The 22,973-nt window shown below is 34.4% G+C and overlaps 1 protein-coding gene across 14 annotated transcripts in view; it reads right to left on the bottom strand.

The window, feature by feature from the left end:
- FRYL (FRY like transcription coactivator) overlaps positions 1–22,973 on the bottom strand; it is a 246,267-nt gene that overhangs the window by 79,209 nt on the left and 144,085 nt on the right. For 10 of the 14 annotated variants that reach the window (XM_019624634.1, XM_019624635.1, XM_019624636.1 and 7 more), the window contains 11 exons: positions 19,171–19,215; positions 16,658–16,761; positions 16,338–16,446; positions 14,584–14,670; positions 11,874–12,045; positions 11,275–11,407; positions 8,677–8,784; positions 5,391–5,628; positions 4,323–4,508; positions 3,983–4,069; positions 2,183–2,451 (listed from right to left, as the gene is read on the bottom strand). In XM_019624634.1, the coding sequence (XP_019480179.1) occupies positions 2,183–2,451; positions 3,983–4,069; positions 4,323–4,508; positions 5,391–5,628; positions 8,677–8,784; positions 11,275–11,407; positions 11,874–12,045; positions 14,584–14,670; positions 16,338–16,446; positions 16,658–16,761; positions 19,171–19,215 (1,538 nt within the window). The remainder of the gene's footprint in view (positions 1–2,182; positions 2,452–3,982; positions 4,070–4,322; positions 4,509–5,390; positions 5,629–8,676; positions 8,785–11,274; positions 11,408–11,873; positions 12,046–14,583; positions 14,671–16,337; positions 16,447–16,657; positions 16,762–19,170; positions 19,216–22,973) is intronic. The other 4 variants (XM_019624631.1, XM_019624637.1, XM_019624632.1 and 1 more) reach the window with 1 other exon arrangement.

The raw sequence follows: 22,973 nt of genomic DNA, 5'->3' as shown, positions 1-22,973 counted from the left end.
TAAAAATTAAAACATGTGACAGGATCATTTTAACATTATCTATTATTCCTATGACCACAGTTAATATTTTATCTGGCCACATTTTATGACTTACTATACATGCTCAATTCAGAAGAAAAGTAATAACAAAATGAAAATCACCGTTAATCCCACATTGTATATTATTCTAATTCATAGACATGTATACAAATGCATGAATGTATCTTTTATCTTATAAAAATGTAACAATTTTCTTTTATTTTGTACCTGCTAACTATACTTACCATATATTTTAAACACCTTTCATGGAAATTAATATACTCCCATGACATCATTTTTGATGACTATATGCTTTATCATTATAGATTATCATGATTTATATAGCCAATCTTTCATTGTTGGACATTTTAATTAATAGCAATTTTTCCATATTACAGAACACTATATATTGAAATATATACTTAATTATAATAAAAACTTAAACATTTTCATGGTTCCTGAAAATGGAATTGCAGAGTCAAAAGAATATCCACAGTTTTAAAGCTTCTGTCCAATTTCTGTCTTTAAAGATTAGACCAATAAAATATGTTGGAACAATTGCATAAATCTTTCCAAACACCCAAATTCTATTGGGATTAAGAGCAAAACAAAAAACAGGAAAAATACTAATAGATAGTCCTTGCTTTAAATATATTTGTAATATAGTAAGATAAGTAATGCACACATGCTACTTCATTAATTCATCAACAGTGTTTTAGTATGTTAGAAAATGTTCAGAGCACTGGTGACAGTGGAGAACAAAAACTAAAACCTGTAAAAAACCATTATCATCATGTTTTCTGGGGCAGATATACAATAAAGAAACAAAGAAAACAATATCAAATGGTGCTAAGTTTGATGAAGAAAAACAGAGCAAAAGGGGATAGGAACTGGTGGTAGGAGAGGGACTTATAATTTAAAATATGGCAATTACGGGAGACTAAAATAAGATCAGGTCATAAATGTTACACAAGGTGTCAAGTGTTAATCTTTATTTAAAAAAATAACATCTAATGCACAATATCAGAATCTACACAGATATATAATTAGCATGTAAATATAAAGATATATATATATATATATATATATATATATATATATATATATATATATATTCAAATCCAAAAGAAGGAATGATTACTGTGGGTAGGAGATGTAAGAGAAGGCTTTAAAAATAAGGTGCAATATGAGATGTGTCAGATATGGGCATACAGAAAACAAAAGTCAGTTTAGTTCGTGTGAACAAAAAGCTCATAGAATGGAAACTGCAGACCACAGTTAGTGACCTTTGAGAAGTTTGTTTTGGTTCAACATAAGAGCACATGAATACCAGTGATTTAAAGGAAGGAAAAAAATAGACTGGGGCCAGGTTTGGAGAGCCTCTAATGTGAGCCTAAGATGTGAGGCTTATCCAGGTGTTAGGTTCATATGGGCAAGTTATAAGATGAGAGGACGCATTCTGTGCAGGCTGATCAATGGCACACTGGATAAGGTGAAATCAGGAGCTGAAACTTATGCTCAAAAATCCTCTTCCATATTTAAGGGTAAGAAGAAACTAACTGCAGGGTATAATGACCTTGGTCAACACTCCATCACATTATGTTACTCCAAGTCTTTACTATTATCTTCAAAACTACCAGGTTGTCGGAAAAGTCATGACGCATTTTTGCAATGAAAAACATACAAAAATACGTCATGACTTTTCCGACAATCCAATATAATCCAATTCCAATGTATCACTAATCCCTATTAGCTGATGGCCTTCATTATAATGCCATCAGGAAAACTGAGGTCACTGAGGTTGGTTTCTCTTTACTTCTCATCCTTTATCTACAAACTTATCTATAGCCACATCTATATTGATTTTCAGATCCTTTCCTCATTAATTCTTTCATTCAATACAGATTCACTGGACACATATTAGGTACCAAGCACTGTGTAATTAAGTAAACAAACATTTACAATTTGTTAAGATCAGAACATGAAAAGGACAAAGGGATTATGAGGCTATATCCTTTATAACTTTCATCTTCCTCCTTAATACATCCATACATCATGGCATGTTATTTGTGGGATTTCCAATTCATATAACTTTTCAAATACATACATTATGGATACTGACAGTCTCTACATTATTTTAATTTACACTAGGAAAGTAACTTACTTTATATCAACCTGTGGGGACAACAACTGAAGTCTTGTGTATGCAAACATCCAAGCATAGCTCACAGCTGTAGAGCAGTGTTTTGGAAGGTTTTCTTGCTTTAAAAAACTGGAGAGACTTATAATCCATGGGTCTTGGCCTTGGGTCACATGTGCAAATATCCATATATGTGATGGACTGATCACATCAAACTGGTGGCTAATAGGAGAAGAATTCCATTCTGCTAATGTTTGTAAATCTATCGAACTAGGGCAATACAGCAGTGTAGTCTACAAAGAAAGAAAAAGTAATTCATTATTGCACAACTCAATAACTTTCAAAGTTTTGCCACATAAACTGCTTCAAACTATCAGTGGCCTGTTGGTAGTTTCCAGAACAGAGGTTCTAAAACAGGGCTAATATGAGGTCCAATATGTGCTTACGGGAGTGGTGATTTCCTGAAGTTGCACGTAAGGATTTTGTGTATGTGCATACATGAGGTTTTTTTTAGAGAGATTCATAACTTTCATTAGTCTTAAAAGGATCTATAAATCAAAAGAGCTAAGAATCATTACTTATATAATTCATATATGAATATGCAACTGTCATGGGCGTGATGAAGCTGCTAGAGAACTCAAAAATAAACCATTCACTTTCATGTAGATGTGCCCTATATATGCCCAAGTGGGACACATTGGAAAATTAGGCCCTTTCCAGAAGTACATATTCTTAACTATTTGTTCAAAAATTTTTCCAAGCTCTTATGCTGAAGAGAAAGATTTACCTTCAGGGCAAATGATATGTCATTCAAACAACAAAAACTGAAGTCTTAAACTGAACAGAGGCTCAATTCACTTGACCATTCAATTGATACTTATAAACCACCTACTATGAGCCAGGCACTGTATTAGGCCTAGAAGAGAATCATCCATTACTCTTTGTGTGGGCATAATTCATGGTTAATTCATCTACAACAGAATTAGTTAAATTGTACAGATTTATAATCACCACTTAGGCTTATAAAATTTTATGCTTATCTCCCTTGGTTATACATAACTCGTGAGTTGTGAGAGCCAACTGCTATTATACAGAAAGCACAAAAACCTCTTGTGCATGTAGTACAAAACAGGAAGAAAAAATTTCAAGTAATAAAGTTTGATAGTTATTCTTACATCCTTATATCCATCTTCAAATCCTGATATGACTTTTTTTGCTGTTGTTCAAACCAAACTAAGCAAGTCTGCATAAGCTTTTTTAGTAATGTGTAAAACAACAACAAAAAAGTTGTCTTCATTTATAGTGAATCAAATTACATTATGACTCTGACATAAAATACTACATATTTACTCCAGTACACTTAAATTTATGTAGCAAAGCAAATAAATGCACTTATTAAAGACAGTGCTAATTTTTGCTCCAGATTTGAACAATATTTTTTCCATAGTGCTTTACCCAGTATATATGTCAAAAATATTACATGCTGTAATAAATAGCAAATAGCAGTCAACACTAATACTAGATTTTAAAAAAACTTCTTAGATTGGAAAGACTGGAATTTTACAAAGACAAAATATTTTTATTGCCATGAGGAAGTGTACTAACCATACAAATAAACCAGTGCCATTTTTTTATGTGTGCCATGTTTTTTAAAGTATTCTTTTTTATTTTTAAAGTACTTTACAGTTTTTAAAAACACCTTGTAATGCATTACATTTGTAAAGGAAATTCATGTATGTGTATGACGTACGTACCAAAATGAGACTGAATAACATTCAGTCATTAAAATCATTACAATACAGTTACAGAAATCATTACAGTTACCTGATCAGCCCCAGTGAGATGTATAAAGCTCTCAAGAATGGATGGGCTCAGCCTGTCCATTACATCTATGGCCAGTTCATCATCACCCTATAAAAAAGACATCACATGTCTAAAACATTTTAGGAATTTTCAAGAAAAGTGGCCAAATCTAACTAAACATTAAAATTTCATTTTACTATTTGTTACAAATGGAATTGAGGACAGGAGAGTTAGTTTAGACCCTGTTAGAAAGACTTTGTTATAAAGTAAGTTGCACAGTCTTAACAGAAAATAAAGATGGACAAAAAGATAGCTTTTAAGTACTTTCATTAGATAACTAAATGAAATACCTAAATCTTACCTTAGATATTTCCAAAAGTGCAAATAAAGCCCGTATTTCTCTAAGGACACTGACGGCTAATCTCCTAGTGGCAGGTCGACTGCTGCAGAGAATGACAAGAGCGAACCCTTCGACCACATGAAACACACTGGAATACGGGCTCCTTTCCAGTGGAGGGGGATGAGAAGCTCCATTAGCTACACCATGCTTGAAAAATGAACAGAAGTTAAAACTAAAAATTTTAAATGTATATACAGATATTCCAGTAAAACCATTAATAAAGAGTAAAGTAAATCATAGAAATTATGGCTACAGGTCTGCCACAAATCCAGAAATTTAAATATTTAATTTATAAAAATGTAGCAATAGTATACACACTGAAAAGATGCATTTAATTAGCAGTCTAAATAGGAATTCTGTAGCTAACTTCTATCATTCTCTGGTTACTTTGTAACCTTGGAGCTGACACTATGTATCACTCTTGGCCTAACATTTCTATGTGGAAAATGAGGGGATTGGATTGTATCCTTTGCACTCAAAGTGAGGTCTCTCTAAGCAAGGCATCACCTAGGAGCTTGTTAGAAATAGATCCTGAGGCCCCTGGTGGCTGGTATGCTCATTAAAGGTTGAGAAGCTGGACTGGCTTAGATGAATCCAGCTCTAAAATTCAAAGGTTTTATGACATTCACATTATCATTAATCAATAATTTGAGCACCACTTATGGTTAAGAAGCACCGGTGCCAAGGACAAACCAATTAAATACTCAAATGGAAGGCTACTAACATTTTTTATTACATCAGTTTTAAATATAATGGAAACAACTTAAATGTGAGCTATAATTGCCTCTGCTTTCTACGTTCATTCAAAACTCATTGTTATCAAAGGAAGAAGGTTGGAAAGGTTAGACACACAAATGCTATATATTTAAATATGAACTATAGGAAAGCTCAGTTTAAGGGATTATGAACACTTTGAAAGTGAATAAAACTAATAAAACTTTTTTTTATAAAGTCAATCAATATATATTAACATTATTGGCCATTCACCACTGACCACATACAAAGGGACAATACAAAAACAATTGGTACCTGTGAATCCTGGTTTTTGTTATGCATTTGGGTTGCTTGTTTCCACTGATTTATTAATTGTACCAACATCTTTACAGCATTATCAAGAAGTGTGGGATGGACATCAGTGACTTCACGAACAATAAAATAAACAAATCCTGAAAGAACATCCTCCCGCCAATCTGGAAAATCAAGCATTAGTGCCTGCAGAGTATTGAAAGCCAGAGCACGCAGTTCTTCATCCATATGAATCGTGAGCCTACCAAGAACAAAATTCCATTAGCCAACCTCAAAACCTTCCAAACAGTTTTAGCATCTAAAATTTAAAAGTAAGGACTTAAAAAATATGTTCTCTTAATTGGTTTGCAAGAAATATGAAGATAGAAACCAATGTTCACTTTTTGAGTATATCCATCCTTGTGCCAGTCTATATTCATTTAATCTCACATATGAATCTATTGGGTTGTTGGAAAAGTCATGATGCATTTTTGCAATGAAAAACATAGAAAAAATACGTCATGACTTTTCCGACAACCCAATATTAATGTTAGTTGGTATTTTTACTATAATTCTGAATAAGTTTGATCACAATGCAAATGTGGTACTTTAGAAAATACAGATTGACATCAGAATTACATTTAAAAACTATTTTAATTCTTAAAAGTACTGTTATCCTATAATCAATCAAAAGTTATATCTAATCATATCTTAGCATTATCTCACATTTATTTGGTCTTTTATTATCACTAGAAAGAACATGATTTATCTCTTATTCCTTTCATGCTGCTGAGGTTACAGTTAAAGATAAGATGGCTGACTATAAAAAAAGAAACAGAACAAGTCAAGATGGGATCAATTTAACAAATAATTCTTGAAGGTGAGCATGAGAGTAAATTTAGGAGCAATATCATAAATGGGGTTTGCCTACAAAAAAAATGGAAAAAAAAATCAAACTAACACGTAATTCCCTAAAGACAGTTTAAGTTTAAACAAATTAGAGGAGAGGCTACATAAAATTGCCTTTTAAAGACACAAACAACATGAGGACATGAACATAATATAAGTTAAAGGATTTTAACAGAACCAAAAGAAGAAAATGATAAACAAGAAAACCAGAAAAGATGGCTGCAGTGGTGAACCTACCAATATGTAATGTCATATGAGTAAGAGTTTCTGATTTGGGTCTGAAGAGGATTCGCTTAGTTATAAAGACCGTATCAAGAAAAATGCATCAGAGTGAGGAGCAGCCTGAATGAATACAATAAGTAGGTAATATTAAAAATATGCGACAATTACACACTTGGGAAGATGGAGTTACCCTCAGTGACAGAGGAGAAAAGCTGTGTGGTTTAGGTGAAAGGAGATACCACAGTCTTCACCCTGCTAATCTCAGTTCTGGTCTTCACTAAGCCAGCCTTCAACTGACAATGAGGCTGAAGAGAAAATAAAATGTATTACAGCTTCGTGGGAGAAAGTCACGAAGCAGCAGTAGCTACAGCAGGACATCAGAAATACCACACAGGCTCAGATTAAGGATCTCTAGCCCAGTATTCTGTCTCCGACAGTGGCACCAAGGGAGATACTGTTGGAGAAGAGAGTGGCTGATGACATGATGCTGACTCTAAAGGTTATTTCAACATCCCTCAAATCCATGAATGTGTAAATATCCATCTTACACCTATCTCTGTGACTCAGGGTGTAGATGCATTAGAACAGCAATGTAGCCTGGGTAACTGAATGCAGGAGAACTAATTAACTTTCCTTAGAGATAGTATACAAACTTACATGGTATCTTTGTTTGGTTGGTTTGCTTGCTTTATTTTTAAGTAAAAAGATAAGAACTGCAAGTGAGAAGAATAGAGGACAAAACAGAAGAGACCCTAGCATCTTTCTATCTGCTGAAGTAAATTAATTAGTAAATGAATATCATAGGGGAAAGAGGTAAAGTAAGCAGCAAAGAAGCTGTCATTCACTGTTCAGATCTTTGCTCTCTCATTATACATTTCCCTGCCCCTTATAGATGCAATGCTATTTTGGTGGGGGATATGGAGGCACCATCCACAAAGATGTAGGTGAGTTAAACTGAAGTGGGAGGGCTAAGAGTGGAGTTGAATGATAGTTGTTTACTGTTTTCCCAAAGAATAACATTATAATGACACTTCTTTTACCTCCCGAATGCTGGCATGAACTTTATAACTCTATAATCTAATTCACAACAAAAACTGAGACAGGGATGGTGCAAGGTTTCAAGGCAAAGCCCTTCCTCTCCTCACATTACTGAAAAAAGGCAAATACCATACTATCTCTGATCACCACCTGCAGCCGTTGAGGATGGGGTCATGCATGGGTGTCTGAAATGCTCGCTGTTCTCAAGAAGGAGGTAGGAAAGGTCGCTGATGCTGTCGATTAACTGTTTATTCACTGTGAAATTAACTTACAACTTAGTGATAAGTGCCCAGCAACCAGTAACCATCTCTTAGTATAGTCAATATCACTGCTCTGTGATTAGTCATTGTACTTGATTTCTATTTAGGGCAGGGCCAGTCAACTACAGCTCAAGGGCCAAATCCAACCAGGTGCCTACTGAACAGTCCTGCCCGCTCCTTTACACGTTGTCTATGGATGCTTCTGCACTACAAAGGCAGAGATGAATAGTGTGACAGAGACCATACACTCTGCAAATCCTAAAATACTTACTATCTGACCCCTTATCTAGGGATTTCATAACTACATTAGCAAAGTAGGTTTTTAACAGGCCATCACCTCAACTAGATTTAGTTCTGGTAACTAGTATTTAAATTTGGTTCATATTATGTACTGATTTTATAGATCTATGACATGCCTAATAGAGCAAAGAGACATAAAAATTTCAACCCTGCAGGGCACTGCAATAGAACAAAGAAATGAAAATGAGGACTGGTCAGCACTCTAGGTGCTAAAGAAATGATTGTAGGAGTTAACTCAATAATTAATTGCCTAATTGGTATCATCACACACTGCTAATGCCCATATGTTAAGGGATAATGTTATGTAATCCCAGGAAATATTACTGGATGGAAAGCTAGGAAGTTGAAAAGTAGTGTTTGTAGGGAAATCTAAAAGGATTTTAAAAGTTAAAAATGAGTGGGGAGAACACGTTTAATAAAGCATAAAAGACAAAACGGAAGTTTACAAAGTAAATCAAACATAGAATTAAAAAAATCTTTACTATTACTCGTTTAGTGATAATAGTAACAAGGTTGTGTTAACAATTTAAAGGGATCAAAAGAGATAAAAATCACCATAGCAAACAGTAATTCTCACTTACCTTGCTAACAATTCAATGAGGTCAGTTCTGCTCATACCATCAGGTATCAACCTTGGAATAGCGGCAATACAAGTTCGAAACAAATCAATTTTGGGTTTTCTTTCTCCCCTGAAAAATATATCACAACAGGACTTAATAGTATATTACATATGCTAAACAATGAAAGCAAAGTTGGAAAAATAATTGCAGAAAATAGGAGCCCGTCCCAAAAGTTTTATGTATTTAATATAAAAAGAGCACATACAAATCAAGTAAATAATTATCAGTTTATAAGTGAACAAAAGAGCTGGCCGAGTGGCTCAGTTGGTTAAGAGCTCGCTCAAGAGTGCGAGCTCTGAGCAACAGGGTCGCTGGTTTGATTCCTGACCCAAGCTGAGCTGCCGCTGAGCAGGATGGCTCAGCTTAAAATAAATAAATAAATAAATAAATAAATAAATAAATAAATAAATAAATAAATAAATAAATAAATAAAATGGACAAATGAATTCGGGGGAAAACAGCAAGCAAAAACGGTTTTCAGTAACTATAAAACAAGCATAGAAATTATGTTTAAATAATAAACATTATTTAAGTAAATTATAACAGAATTATTTCAAATCAATAAATTTTAATTAAATATAATTTAACAAATACTGAAACTTTAATAAATAATTATTAAATAATAATAATGTTGATACTATTAAAAAACAAAATATTGGTTATTTGGGGCCTATAAAATTAACAAAATTTTTTTTTATTTAATATCATTTACTAACAAGGTTCTTAGAAAACAGACCTTTTTATATACCACTGTTGGTATTCTGTTCTTGTCTTTTTATTTTACTTCAGGGTACATACACATGTGTGTGAGTGTGTATACACACACACGCTCACACACACACACACAAACACACCATATATATATATATATATATATATATATATATATATATATATATATATATATATATATATAAATTTTTTATGTAATAAAATGTGTCAATTTTTGAAAATCATCTGGATCCTTCAGAGGCTTGATACAATTTAATTCTCCTGTATCTTCTTCTCATTAATGATTTTACTTATTTTAAATATCTAACCCTTTAATATACTGGTTTTTATTTGGGTCTATATTTCAAGGCGAGGCTTTTAGGTAATTTATTTTACCCAAATTGTTCTTCAGTTGGCCTAATAAAATAATGCATATGTAGAAAAGGATCTGTATGATTTAAATATTTTAGACTAGTATTCATCATAGTGGCAATGGATTTGCTACTGACTTAGAGTTTTTAGATAGACTTCTCTCTGCATAGTGGCAATATGCATGAATTGTAGTTACCATAATTTAGTTAAATAATACCAATTCCAGCACAGTTCAATTTTCAGTTACTGCACATTAACTATAAGTAATTGCATAAACTTCCCTATTAGCTCTTCAGGCCACCAATCAGAAATACATAACAGACGTGAATCATAATCTGTGACCAATCACATAATTTTTTTCAAAGTCTGTTGTGATTGGTCACTGTACATCTGTTATTTGGTTCACACACAGACAGCAAAGTGTGTGGTTGTGCTACTTCCTTTTCTCCAGTGATAAACTCAGGTGGTATTTTACAAAAATGGATAATCAAAAGATGAAATTGGCCAACAAAGATTAAACTGGATCAGAGAAAGAAAAAGTGATATCATTAGAAGTGAAATTAGAATCAAACATTAATGGAGTTACAGAAGCAATAGCTGATCGGGGGACGTTGACACTGCTATGGTTGGAGATTCTACAAATGCAGCCAGAGCAACTCAGTGAAGGGTATACTTATTGACATAAATGAGACAAGTGATTGTGATGAAAAGAATAAGGACTTCCCAGGTGAAGGAACGCAGGGGAAATTTCACACTAGAGAAACTCTCAGAGATATTAGTATATACTAGTATGTAATAACTATTAATTACATTGAGAGATCTGATATCCAATTTGGTAATCTAAGACCTATAATGCAGATATTAATATCTAAAAAAGTTTTCCCTTATATAGAATATGTAGATATTGCCTAGCAAATAAAGGAAGTTATTGCCATAAAATATATTCTCTTGAGGAGGAAGTTCCTAACCATAAGGAAAAGAGATGCTGGGATGACAAGCAGTGACAAGGTATGGGTGGGGCTTGGGGTGAAGTACTGTTTCAAAAAAAACTTCTCATACGTTACTCCCCTCTTTAGCCCTGGTTTCCAGAAGATTTTCAGGTTTTTTTGTTTGTTAGTTTGTTTATCAGGGTTATGGAAATAAGAGCATTTGTTTGACTTAATAAACCAATCATGTCCACACACATCTTGGGTATCTAGGATTTATCTCTCGCTCACAGAATAGGTGTAGGGCTTTGTCAGTGACAACAAACTAGACTGAGATCCAGGATGCTTTTTGCTATTAGGTTTGAAAGCACTTTAAATAATAAAACTGAGCAGAGTACCTGGAAGGAATCACTATATTAATAACTGCAGCAGATGGCAATATGGGAGAAGTCCAGAAGAGAAAGTAACAAAACAAGTAAGCAAGAACTCACCATCTATACTGTTTTATAAAAACTGAAATAGCAATGAAGAGAAATAATTTACTACTTACGTAATCATATCTTCAGGCTCCTTATTAGACATCTGCACACTAGTCATACACATTGGTCTCCCAACTTCTTTGTCCAAATGTCTGAGAATGCTATCTAATGCTTTTCTCACTTGAGGATAGTATATTGACATTCCTGGGGGGAGACGGGGGAAGAGGGTAGAACCTCACAGTTATAAAATGTCAGAAATTAAATAAAGAATAGATATTTTATGTAAAAAATAAAAGTCTATTCATTTTTAAATGACATCAGTTTATTATTATTACAAAAGGAGTTTCGACTGTGATACATTCTCCTCCCTGATAATCAGCTTCAGTATATTAGAGAAAATGTGTAAAAATTATGCACAGAACTAAAATTAATTTGAAGGAAAAAACAAAATGCAGTAAATAGTATCATGTAAGAAAATAAAAATTTAACCTGAAGACTCTTGGCAGGACAACTTATAGATATTATCAAAAATGTATTCATTTTTGTATCACTCTGTATACCGGAATAACCATATTAGGCCAATATATACATTGAGATTTGATATGAACTTTTAAAAAAAGAATATTAAACTGAATCATAAAGCAATTTACTTATTCTAGTTAACACTAACCTATGACTTTTGCTTCTTCATCTGTCAAGGTTTTATTGAGAAAGATTTTCTTCACCCGAAGAGTGTTTCCCGAAGGAAGAATAACTCCTGTCGTTGGCATTGGTGGCTCACCATCTTTCTGCTGCAAACTGTCCGCTATCACAAGGAAGACTCTGAGGCCTATGTTCATTCTCTTCAGAGAAAAAAGTTTCGAAATAATGAAGTCAGAGCTTCAGAAAAAATTTTTTTTCATGTTAAAAACGTCTCATCAAATAACACTGGGTGATGGGACAAAGGAGGACAGAAGGGAAACTAGCCTTTCTGTTCAACATTGATTAACTAGTCCAAGCACTGGAATTTGCTTTAATAGCAAATCCCAAATGCCACCCACTCACATCAGAGGTCAGCTGGCTCTCCCATTCTCTATAAAGCTTATTTCAAACCTTCTCCATCCTTCCTTATCCATATCCTACTCTCCTACCATCCCCACCCCTCTCCTCTCTGGCAGATGATTTGTCTCCTTCACAGAAAGAAAAAACAAAATCAACTTTCTTCAACCTCTCACTAAAACACACACCAGTCTACTCGTATCTGCATTTCTTTGTCCTCTGCTCTCGTCAGAGTCAGGGGGGCGCTGGTCTTCCCAGTTGTCAGAGTCCCATCTGCTTTCACATTCTCGGGAAACTACACTATCAATTATCCTTTTTCTTTCATCTTCAATGTTTCAACTCAATACACCCATTTCTGTTAACTACACTCAGTTATCTTAATGGAATAAGTCTTCCCCATAATACTTCCCAGAAGCAACTCTCACTCTTCAGTAACCATGTTGCTCAAAACAGTGGGCACTGTCCCTGCATCCTATTTGGCTTTTGGGCAGCATGGGACACTGTCAAGCATTCTTTCTTTCCTGGAACACTCCCTCTGATACACCTAGGAAGCTGCTGGCTGTGTCATCTCAGCCCGCATTTCAGGTTTAGCCTCCTCTGTCTGGATATTAAATATCAGACGGATTCACGTCGCATTCCTAGGCTGCCTTCTCCCATCATTATGTACTCTTTCCCACAGCAATCTCATGTATTTACATGACATCAATTATCATTCATACCAAATCACCCACTAATTTTAAGCCTGACTTCTCTGAACTCAGATCCTCAGACCCATCTGGCATCTCCACCTGGATGTCAAAAAGATGCCTGAAATCTGACTTGTTCAAACCAAATGCATTTTCCTCCTAAACTCCATCCCTTCTCAATGTTTCTTTTCTCAGTAAATGATCTTCTCTCGATCTGCACTGTGGTATCTCAGCCCAAGCTGCCATTATCTCTGGTGTACACCAGTTGGTGCCTAAGGCAGGTGCTGTATCCCAGTGGGTGCCAAGACAGTTCACTGAAATACTGGGAGGAAATAAAACTTTCATTTATATATTTTTTATTATCTAAATAACATTAAGGTTTTAAGCTTTACTCATCTTAATGTGTGACATAGTACTGGTGCCTTAGCCTGAGTGTCATGTCAGACCGTCATAGAAGAACGGGGCAAAGCTCCACTATGCACCAGGGTTCACAGAGGCGCCCTCGTTTATTCGTTCTTTCAGCGTGCTGCAATTTGCATGTATTGATTAAAGGAATTAATGGGTCCTTTTATCTGGCTTTAACTAAACTAGCTCTCACAAGCTTAAACAGATTTCTGAGAAGAAAATACAGACCGGAGATAATCCTAATGAAGTAAGCCTAAATGAATAACAACAACAAAACAGCAGAACTGACACTTTTTATACTTCTAGGATGAGAGCAGCGGTGAGGAGAAAATTTATTTTAGAAATAAATGTGCTCAAACAAGAAAGTATTTTTTTAATGGATGTTCAAGAAAATGTCTTTCATTATGTAATTTTCGTTGCTGAAAATCACATTAAGTATATTAAAACAAACACTCATGTCTGCTTACTTGAAAAATCTGGAAATAAATATTAACCTATCTTAAAAATCCTATAAATGAAAAGCTTCAATAACTTTCCAACCCATTTGTTAACTATATAAATATATATTTTAGGATTGGATTATGAGGAAGACCAGCACAGTAATTTAAAAGACATAAGAAAAAAGGTAATACCTATTTTGCCTTTTTACATTCTCAAGGGTCATTACATTCTGATAAGCAATTAGTTTGTAAAATATTTTAAAACAATCTGAAAATTTAATGTTTACAGAGTGAACTGAGTTTACTAATGAAAAACAGGGCTGTGGAAGTAGAAAATAACACTTTTTTGTCTTTTTAAAAATTATTATTTTAACCTCCATCTGGGGAAAAGGATTTTTATCTGTTTTGTCTCTAACACCTAAAACAGTGCCTGACACATTTTATTTTAGGTGCTCAATTAATGTTGAACGAATGATATTTACTAAAGAAACCTGATGTTTACACTGTTTATATTTATATTATTTCTGTTTGAATTAGAAACCTGAGCTCGTGTCACGACTTCTAGGAGCCAGCTGAGCTGGCAAACCTGGAAAACTTCCTCTCTTGATTATTTTCTACCATGCTTGAAACTACTATTAAACCATTCAGTCAGTCAACAGAAAGGTTAAATAACTTGTTCCTGGTCACACTTGTAGATAGAAGTAGAGCATCTTACTAGGGATTTGAACTTAAGAGTTCTGATTCCAGAAATTGTGCTTTAAAAAAAAAAAAAAAATTAAAGAGTAGCATATTATTACATAATTTTTTTTACCTCTGGATTAATGGTGAAAGTTTTAGTAGATTTTCCAACACTGAGAAGATCAAATATTATTTCTTTCATTGCAAAATCTAAACGTTCCTAGAAAAAAAAAATCATAATAAATCCTTCTAACTTGCTACTGCTATATGTTAGGTATCATGCTACGAATTACACATATAACGGCAACACAGGTCTGTGCCCATAAGAAGTTCATAAACATAGCTGTATAGAAGAAAAACATGTATGCATTGTAGGTAAAACAAACAAACAAACAAACAAAACAATGAGGATATTTAATTATCAAATGACTTAATACCCAAATCAATGGAAAAAGCTTTAAGTATTCATTCACCAAAATCATTCAAATTCAAGTGAAGGAATTCTCTGAATGATGATGAAAGAGTCCCATGACAATAGCTATGTAGCAGGCCTAGCGAGCAGTGAGAGCATATTGGAACAGGAAGAATAGGGCTCAATCCAGGAAGAAAATCTCCAAAGGAAAAAAATTGTAAGATTAACTGATGTTTGAGAGGGGCTCTGAAGTTCTGTAGAGTGCTGGTGTGAAGTGATTAATCCAGGGGAATGGTTACCATCCCGGGCGGGGGAGGGGGATGAGGGAAGAGATGAAACCTAAATGCAAAAGGTTTCTGAATACTAGATCTAAAACACAATTTGCTTTCATTCAACTTACTGACACATTTATACTTATCTAATTACCACTGCTTCTGTGCTCCAGTAAATAGAAATGTGTTAAATTTATTTGACTATTCCTTATCTCTTTACTGTCAAAATAATTACATTATGGACTATCTCTTCTAAATTGTCACAGTTTTAGTTTGAAGAGAACACAATGAATATTCTGGAATCAAAACATTTTCCTAAATTGAGGAGGTAACCCTACCTATGCTTCTCCATGGCTGATGTCCTAAAATGGAATGTGACCAAAACCTTAAATTTGCTCACTCAGCACCCATTTAATCCCCTTCTAATAAACTTTCCTTTACTGCAGAGGCCAGAAAGCTAAAATGGTATTTCCCAGGATGCCTTGTAACAATTGGTTTCAGGATGTGATTTAGACTCTGCCAAGTGGTACACTCATGTAAGTCTTTAGGAACTGGGTAACATGAGTAGGAGGAGGACCGAGAAGAGAAAGACATCTAATTTTACTAGTGGGGATCATGGAAGCAGCATGATTCTAGAGCACCTGTGGTGACTTCCTACTTTGGCAACTTTTTGACTGTAAAGGAGGCAGCAGCTTCCTCAATAGCCTAATTCTGTAGTTATCTCTCAATCATGCAGACTAGTCCTATTAGTGATTCTGTGAGCTATTTATATTCCCTGAAAGATCCTTTTGGGTTCAACTAGCTACTGTGGATTCTAGTGTCTGTACCTAAGAACCTAGGTTAATGCAGATTATGAAAACAATTTTCAAAAAAATCTTTTGAGATACTCAGGAGGTAATTAGTAAGTGGACTAACAGTAGGATTAAAAGACATCTTCTTGACCCTTCCTAAACGAAAAGTGCTTCTATCTGTGGGTCTCCTTTCCTTCTCCAAGTGTACAGATCAATAATTTCAACTTATTTTGTCACAAAAAATAATTAGTATCTTTTATTCTTACTTTTTATAGCATACACTTTCACTATTCAATATTAATGTTTTGCTATCATGCTTTTAGATGTACAACAAACTTTAAGACTCCAAACTACCACAACAGATTACTCCTGTAACTCACATGAACATATGTATTGTGAGGGAAGCACTCACCTGAGCAATGAATTGAATAATCTTCACAAATATATTGAGAGGTGTATCACGGGGAACCACACTACGGGAACCTTTTGGAAAAAGTGCCGACACTATGCTCATAAGACGACTACAGGAGAAAAAAAAATTAGTCATAAGGAGATAATGAAATTAACAGAACATCAGCAAACTATTCTTCCTATTCTTCAGAATATGTATGTCAAGAGAATTCATATTCCTCCATAAGGTATTTGTTAATGTTAACTAAAATTCCATTAGCGTGATATATATTTTTTTACCAAAATTTTACTTTAAATACACTTTAAAACAAAGGCACTCACCTTTGAGTTACAGTGTTGCTTTCACATTTTATTCTAATTACATAAACCCACAACAATCTGTACAAAGATTCCAGTGCAACTCGAGACATTTTAGGATCTTTATTCTGTTTAGGACAAAAGAAAATTAAAATAAGCTTATTTATTGAAGACCTGCAATCACGTAAGAAAAATACATTCTCTCAACAACTAAAAACCTCACTCCTCCTCCTTTTTTTTATTCAATCTAAAAGTTTTAAACATATAAGTATATATTTACATATGATAAGCATATATTTTTATATAAGTACAAATTGCTCAAAAGTAACCATAAATAAGGACATCCTAAGCCATTACTTATACTCTTAAAATAGTAAAATACTAGAATTATATAAATACTTCTAAGAACTTCAAACTATACAAACATCAACTTACTTGATGGCAAATGGTTCATACAACAACAGTGACATAATAATCTTGGCAGTAATTCATTGCAACCCATACACAGTTAAAATCTAGAACACCAAATATTGTTATAGACATTTGCATTTATGAAATAATACAAAATATTTTTGAGTGATTAGCCTTACAAGAGGGAATATGAATAGTGGGTTAAGAGCATGGACTCTGAAATTAGGAATGACAGGCCAAACCCCATCCTTAGATACCATTATATAGCTGGCACCACAATTTCTTCATCTCTAAGATGGAGATAATATGGTATCTACCTCACAGATTCAGGGAGTTATGTGAAAAGCACTTGGGACACTGCCTGGCACATGTTAAATACTCAATTAAGTGTCAGGTGTTATACTTCCAATTTTTTATTTGGCATCAGAACATTATTATTTGAATTATTATTTATAATCAGAAAGGTATTCCATTTCAATCACAATTTGATCAACAAACCTTTACATCATAGTAGCTATTATAAAAAGTAAAGTTCTCAAATGATCAGTCATGTAATGAAATTTAATTGTGAATATTAAAAATGCAGCTAACCACCAACTTTATGAGGACAAATTATGTTGGTTGTAGGATGTCTTGATTGCTATAAATTAGCATTTATTTCATTTGGTTTGGGGGATTCCTTATTGTTAAACAATTATTTTAGACATAGCAACAGACAAAAGGGAGCTTTTAAATACTAAGTAATTTAGCCATTCTATTTTATGTTTCCTTAAGATATATAATAATGGACATCTACATGATTAAAAGCAATATAAAAAAGTTAACAACTGAGGGTATTTTTATAAAACATAACCACTAGAAAATATAATTTTGCACATCTTTCTATACAAAGATTTGATATGATTGAGAATGGAATATCAAATACTCTGCTGGTTAGTCTCAACATCAATTTCTCCCTCCACTGCCAAATCCATAATGATTCCAAATTTGAAATACACTCCCCAAGTAGTTTTCTATTCTCTTACATGTACCTAAAGTAACATATAAGTATATATGCTACTAATGTAACAAACAAGCCTTGTGTAGTACTTTCTTTCATAACTTTCTTTTCTATCATTTCAATCTAAGGTTTCAAATATCAAAATATGAGTTAAATTAGTTTTATGTACACTCCAAATAATATTTTCACATTATATAAAGTAACATACAGATTATATATTGAAATATATAAGTCCAATTGTACATAAAAATTATTCTCATAGTTAATAAAATTTTTGGATTATCTTATTTTAACTGCTGAAGTATCTAGCATGAAAAAAAACTTGATTCTCAAACTTTCCAAGATTGACTACTACGTTTACAAAGCAGATTTACTTTATAATAAAAAAAGTCAAAATAAGATTAAAAGTAATAAAAATCAATTATTGTTTATTTGGTCACTACCCTGCTGCTATCATCCAAAATTGATCTGAGCTTTAAACAAAGATATATATTTCCCTAGTTACAATTTTGGTCTAATGTGCACAATCAGATTACATTTATAAATTTAATAATTTCAAATTAAATATCAAATAATTTTAATATATAATAAAGTTTTGATATGTCAGTCAAATATGCTATTTGGCAGCAATCATTTTAATGTTTCTTCCCTTTATATCTGCTGTTGAACTTCCTTCACCACATAATCTGTTTAAAACCCAAAGCAATAAGATAAAACTTTAAAAAGTGTTGCATCAAAATCATATTCAAAATTTAAGTTACTACCTCTTTAACTTCCTTTGCAAATTTTTTTGTTTCATTTATAACAGCTTATGTAAACTAAACAGACTTTTGTTTTATTTTTAATTAACTCAATACATGGATTTTAAACAGACTATTTTAAAATTGAGGATTTTGATTAAGAATCAACATTCATTATTACTTCTATCTCTTAAATTCATCTTACTGGGGCCACATTTATATTAAACCTGTAGAATGTTCCTGTGTGCTGCTCTTCTCTTACAATAGGAGAAGGAGGCTTGAAAAAGTACATTAGACATGCAATGCAACAATGGGTAAAGAAACAAAAAAGCCACACTTGTAGGAGATTAAGCAATATTTTACTTTGTAACATCAACACAACTCACCTGGAGTGTTTCTATTTGTTTTCTGATACTGTTGTTAGATGGCATCTAAATAAAGCAATGTGAAACAGCAAACATAAACATGAGATGCAGCACATGCATGTTAGATGAAAATAAGCACAAAACAAGACAGCACCTCACCAAGGTCTCTATTTAGAAGAAATTTGAAATTTCCAAGAAAGTGGCCAGAAACACTAAAAAAAAAAAATTATCCCATAATTTGGGTATCATGGGATACACCTGTAAGACTCAAACTGAGAGAAAATACTTAAGATTTTGACTAATTTTCCTCTCAAAGCACTGTATTTGAGTTGAAACAAGTTACAATCTCCAAATTATTTTTACATTGTATGTACCCTTATTATTCCTCTCTTAATTATTCTTCAGAAACTTTAAAATCATTTTCCACATAATGACCTGTTGATATAAATACAGGGGAATGAGAAACTACCAAATTCTGTCTGGAAAAAAAATAACAGAATTAACATTTTCAGTGAAAATACACTGATGCTCTCTCTCATGCTATTTAAGGGCCTACAGAACTAAAGCCCATTTTTATGGTCACCAACTTCAAAAATGGGTATAATAATATTTTTTTAAATTGCACAATATTCTAGTGTGCCTTAAAAATGTATCATATTTTTTCTTATGACCCTAGAAAATAATGCCTTTTTAATATCCCAGAATTATAACTAAAATATATACTTGAAACATTCAGTACAGCAACATTCCTGGTGGACCAGAAAGAGCAAAAGTTATAGAACTGAATGGATCTAGATGCAAATCTTCTCTCTATCACATTTTGGCTCCCTAAACATGGGTTAATTATTTATCATCTTTCAGACTCTGATACAGTAAGGATTAAATGACATACTCTATTTAGAGGATCTAGCATATAATAAATATTAATAAAAATTAATTTAAGAAGTAGTTCTAATAAATTGAAAACTGTTCTAGACTTTTCTAGAAATTAAGAGATTACTTGAATCTCAAACAAAATCAATTTAGGTAAGGCCTTTATCTTGGATCAATATTTTCTATATATAAAACAAATAAATTATACTTGTCCCAACAGATAACCAACATAGTTCTTCCCTGAATGCTCAGCTCTTTACCTCAACTACGCAACACAGCCACTGTATCTAAAACCTAATAAACAGGAACCAATTCATAAAAATTTCTGCTGAATAGAGCCTTAATGTAAGTTAAGGGTTAATGGCCAACTATATTCCAAATATTCATGCTAAGTGGCTCTTATCTCCTTTATCCTGGCAGATTGACACAGCCATTATGAAAATGGACAATATGCCAGAAATATTTAACAGGAGGTAAGGATTCAAAGAAAATACAGCATTTTAAATGAAAGCCTTAAGATTAAAAACAAAAAAACAAAAAAACAAGTTAAGGCACTGCGAAAGAATTGCAAATGTGTTAGGTGGAAACGTAGATATATAAAAAAATTCCATCAAGCAAAAGAAAAGTATGAATTGTCATAAACAAAGCAACCATCCAGGAATACTTAAATGCATGTCTTATAATATTTTATTAAAAGTATGAAGAATCAAACTTTCAGTCAATATGCCTGAGTGCTCTGTGCTCACCTTCTCTCATGAGCACATCAAAATTACAGAACCACCATCATTGAATCACCTAAAGTCTAGCTGAAGAGAAGCCCTGTGACTAAGAATATACAGAAGAAGCCACCTCGAGACTGGCAGGAGAGGCAGAGATACAGAATGGACTCGTCCCACATCATGTGTGATGGTTCGAAATCAGGAGAGCCATTTCAGCTGCAGAGGTCTCTGCTAAGGAATAAGGGGTCCCATTCCCACACCAGAATCCCCAGCCCAGGGTTCCAATGATGGGAAGAGAAGGCTCCATAACTTTTGGCTGTGAAATCCAGCAAGGATTGTGGCTGACTCAGTGAGATGGAGGGCTGCTGGAGTCCCAGGCATTTATCTTAAAGAGCGCGCGCACAGACTCACTCACTGATGGACTCACTGGCTCTGAGCTCCAGCACTGGAGCGGTAGCTTGAAAGGCACAAGGGACATAAGGGGAGGGACTGAATTGTCTGGCTTTAGAGTGAGTGCTGGAGGGTCAGCTTTCTGCCAGACAGAAGTGCTGGCAGAAGCCATTGTTCTATTGTTGAGCTCATCTCCCACACAGATTGCAAGCCCAGGTGGACGCCATATCTGAGTCTCTGTCAACTTGGCTAACACCATTTGCCCTGTCCTGGTGATTCCCTGAGACTGCCCCACCCAAGCAACTTCCAGTGTCTTTTCCATGCAAACGGCCTGTTTTGGCTCATGCTACGGACTTTCCTAAAATCTCTATAAGGTTCACAAAACCCAAACAAGTAGTTTCTGGCCTCAGCTTGCCCCATACCTCTTGCTAAACAGCCCCAAGTCCGGCACTAGCAGCAGCCAGCCTCAGGTCACAGCTTAGCCTCTCCCAGAGACCTTCAAGCCCAGCACAAGAAGCAATCACATGCAGATCACTTTGTAGCTCACACAAAGTGGCCCCAGGCAGGGACAGACAGCGACTCACCTTGGTCTGCACCTAAGCAACTCCCAAGAGGCCCCAGAATCAACATATCCAGTGGTCAGCTTCAGACCACACCAGAGTATCACCCAAAAATGTCCAAAAATGACACACCCAAAGGGCACACTGAGCAGGCACCAGAGCCCAGCTAAAGTGGATCCTGCTCTGTAAGGTCAGCCTCGGCACAATAGCTCATATAATGTAGTCACGGCCAGTTCTCATAACCAATCAGCCTCAGGGTCAATCCCAATGACTGATGTACCCACAGCAATCAAGGCTCAACTACAACAAGGGGGCACATACAACCCACACAAGAAATACACCTGGGGCACCAGGCTCAGATGATCAGGGAGACTGTGCTACTGGGCCCCACAGGACACCTATTATATCAGGCTACTCTACCAAGACTGGGAGCTATAGCAGCCCTACCTACTACATAGAAACAAACAAAGGGAGGCAGCCAAAATGAAGAGACAAAGAAACATCCTAAATAAAGAACAGGACAAAGCTCCAGAAAAAGAACTAAACAAAATGGAAACAAGCAATCTACCAGATACAAAGTTCAAAACACTGGTAATAAGGATGTTCAGTGATCTCAAGGAGAACTTCACAAAGAGATAGGACACATAAAAATGGAGATAGAAAACATAAAAAAGAACCAGTCAGAAGTAAAGAATACAATCACTGAAATGAAGAACACATTAGAGGGAATCATCAGTAGATTTGAGGAAACAGAGGATAGAATTAACAATTTGGAAAACAATGTAGTAGAAAACACCCAATCAGGACAGCAAAAAGAAAAAAGAATCCAAAGGAATGAGGACAGTTTAAGAGGCCTCTGAAACACCATCAAACATAACAACATATGCATCATAGGAAGACCAGAAGGAGATGAGAGAGCGCAAAGAATTGAAAACCTACTTCGAAAAATAATGATAGAAATCTTCCCTAACCTGGCGAAGGAAATAGACATACAAGCCCAGGAAGCACAGAGAGTCCCAAACAACATGGACCAAAAGAGGCACACCAAGACACATCATAATTAAAATGCCAAAACTTAAAGAAAAAAGAAAATCTTAAGAGCAACAAGAGAAAACAGTTAGTTACCTACAAGGGAGCTCCCATAACACTGTCAGCTGATTTCTCAACAGAAGCTTTGCAAGCCAGAAGGGATTGACACAAAATGTTCAAAGTGATGAAAAGCAAAGACCTACAACCAAAATTACTCTATATTTTTCATAAAGCAAAGCTATCATTTAGAATC

Source organism: Hipposideros armiger, unplaced genomic scaffold (genome assembly GCF_001890085.2).
Source record: "Hipposideros armiger isolate ML-2016 unplaced genomic scaffold, ASM189008v1 scaffold_596, whole genome shotgun sequence".
Taxonomy (NCBI): Eukaryota; Metazoa; Chordata; class Mammalia; order Chiroptera; family Hipposideridae; genus Hipposideros; species Hipposideros armiger.
This window is presented reverse-complemented; position numbering and strand designations above follow the sequence as displayed.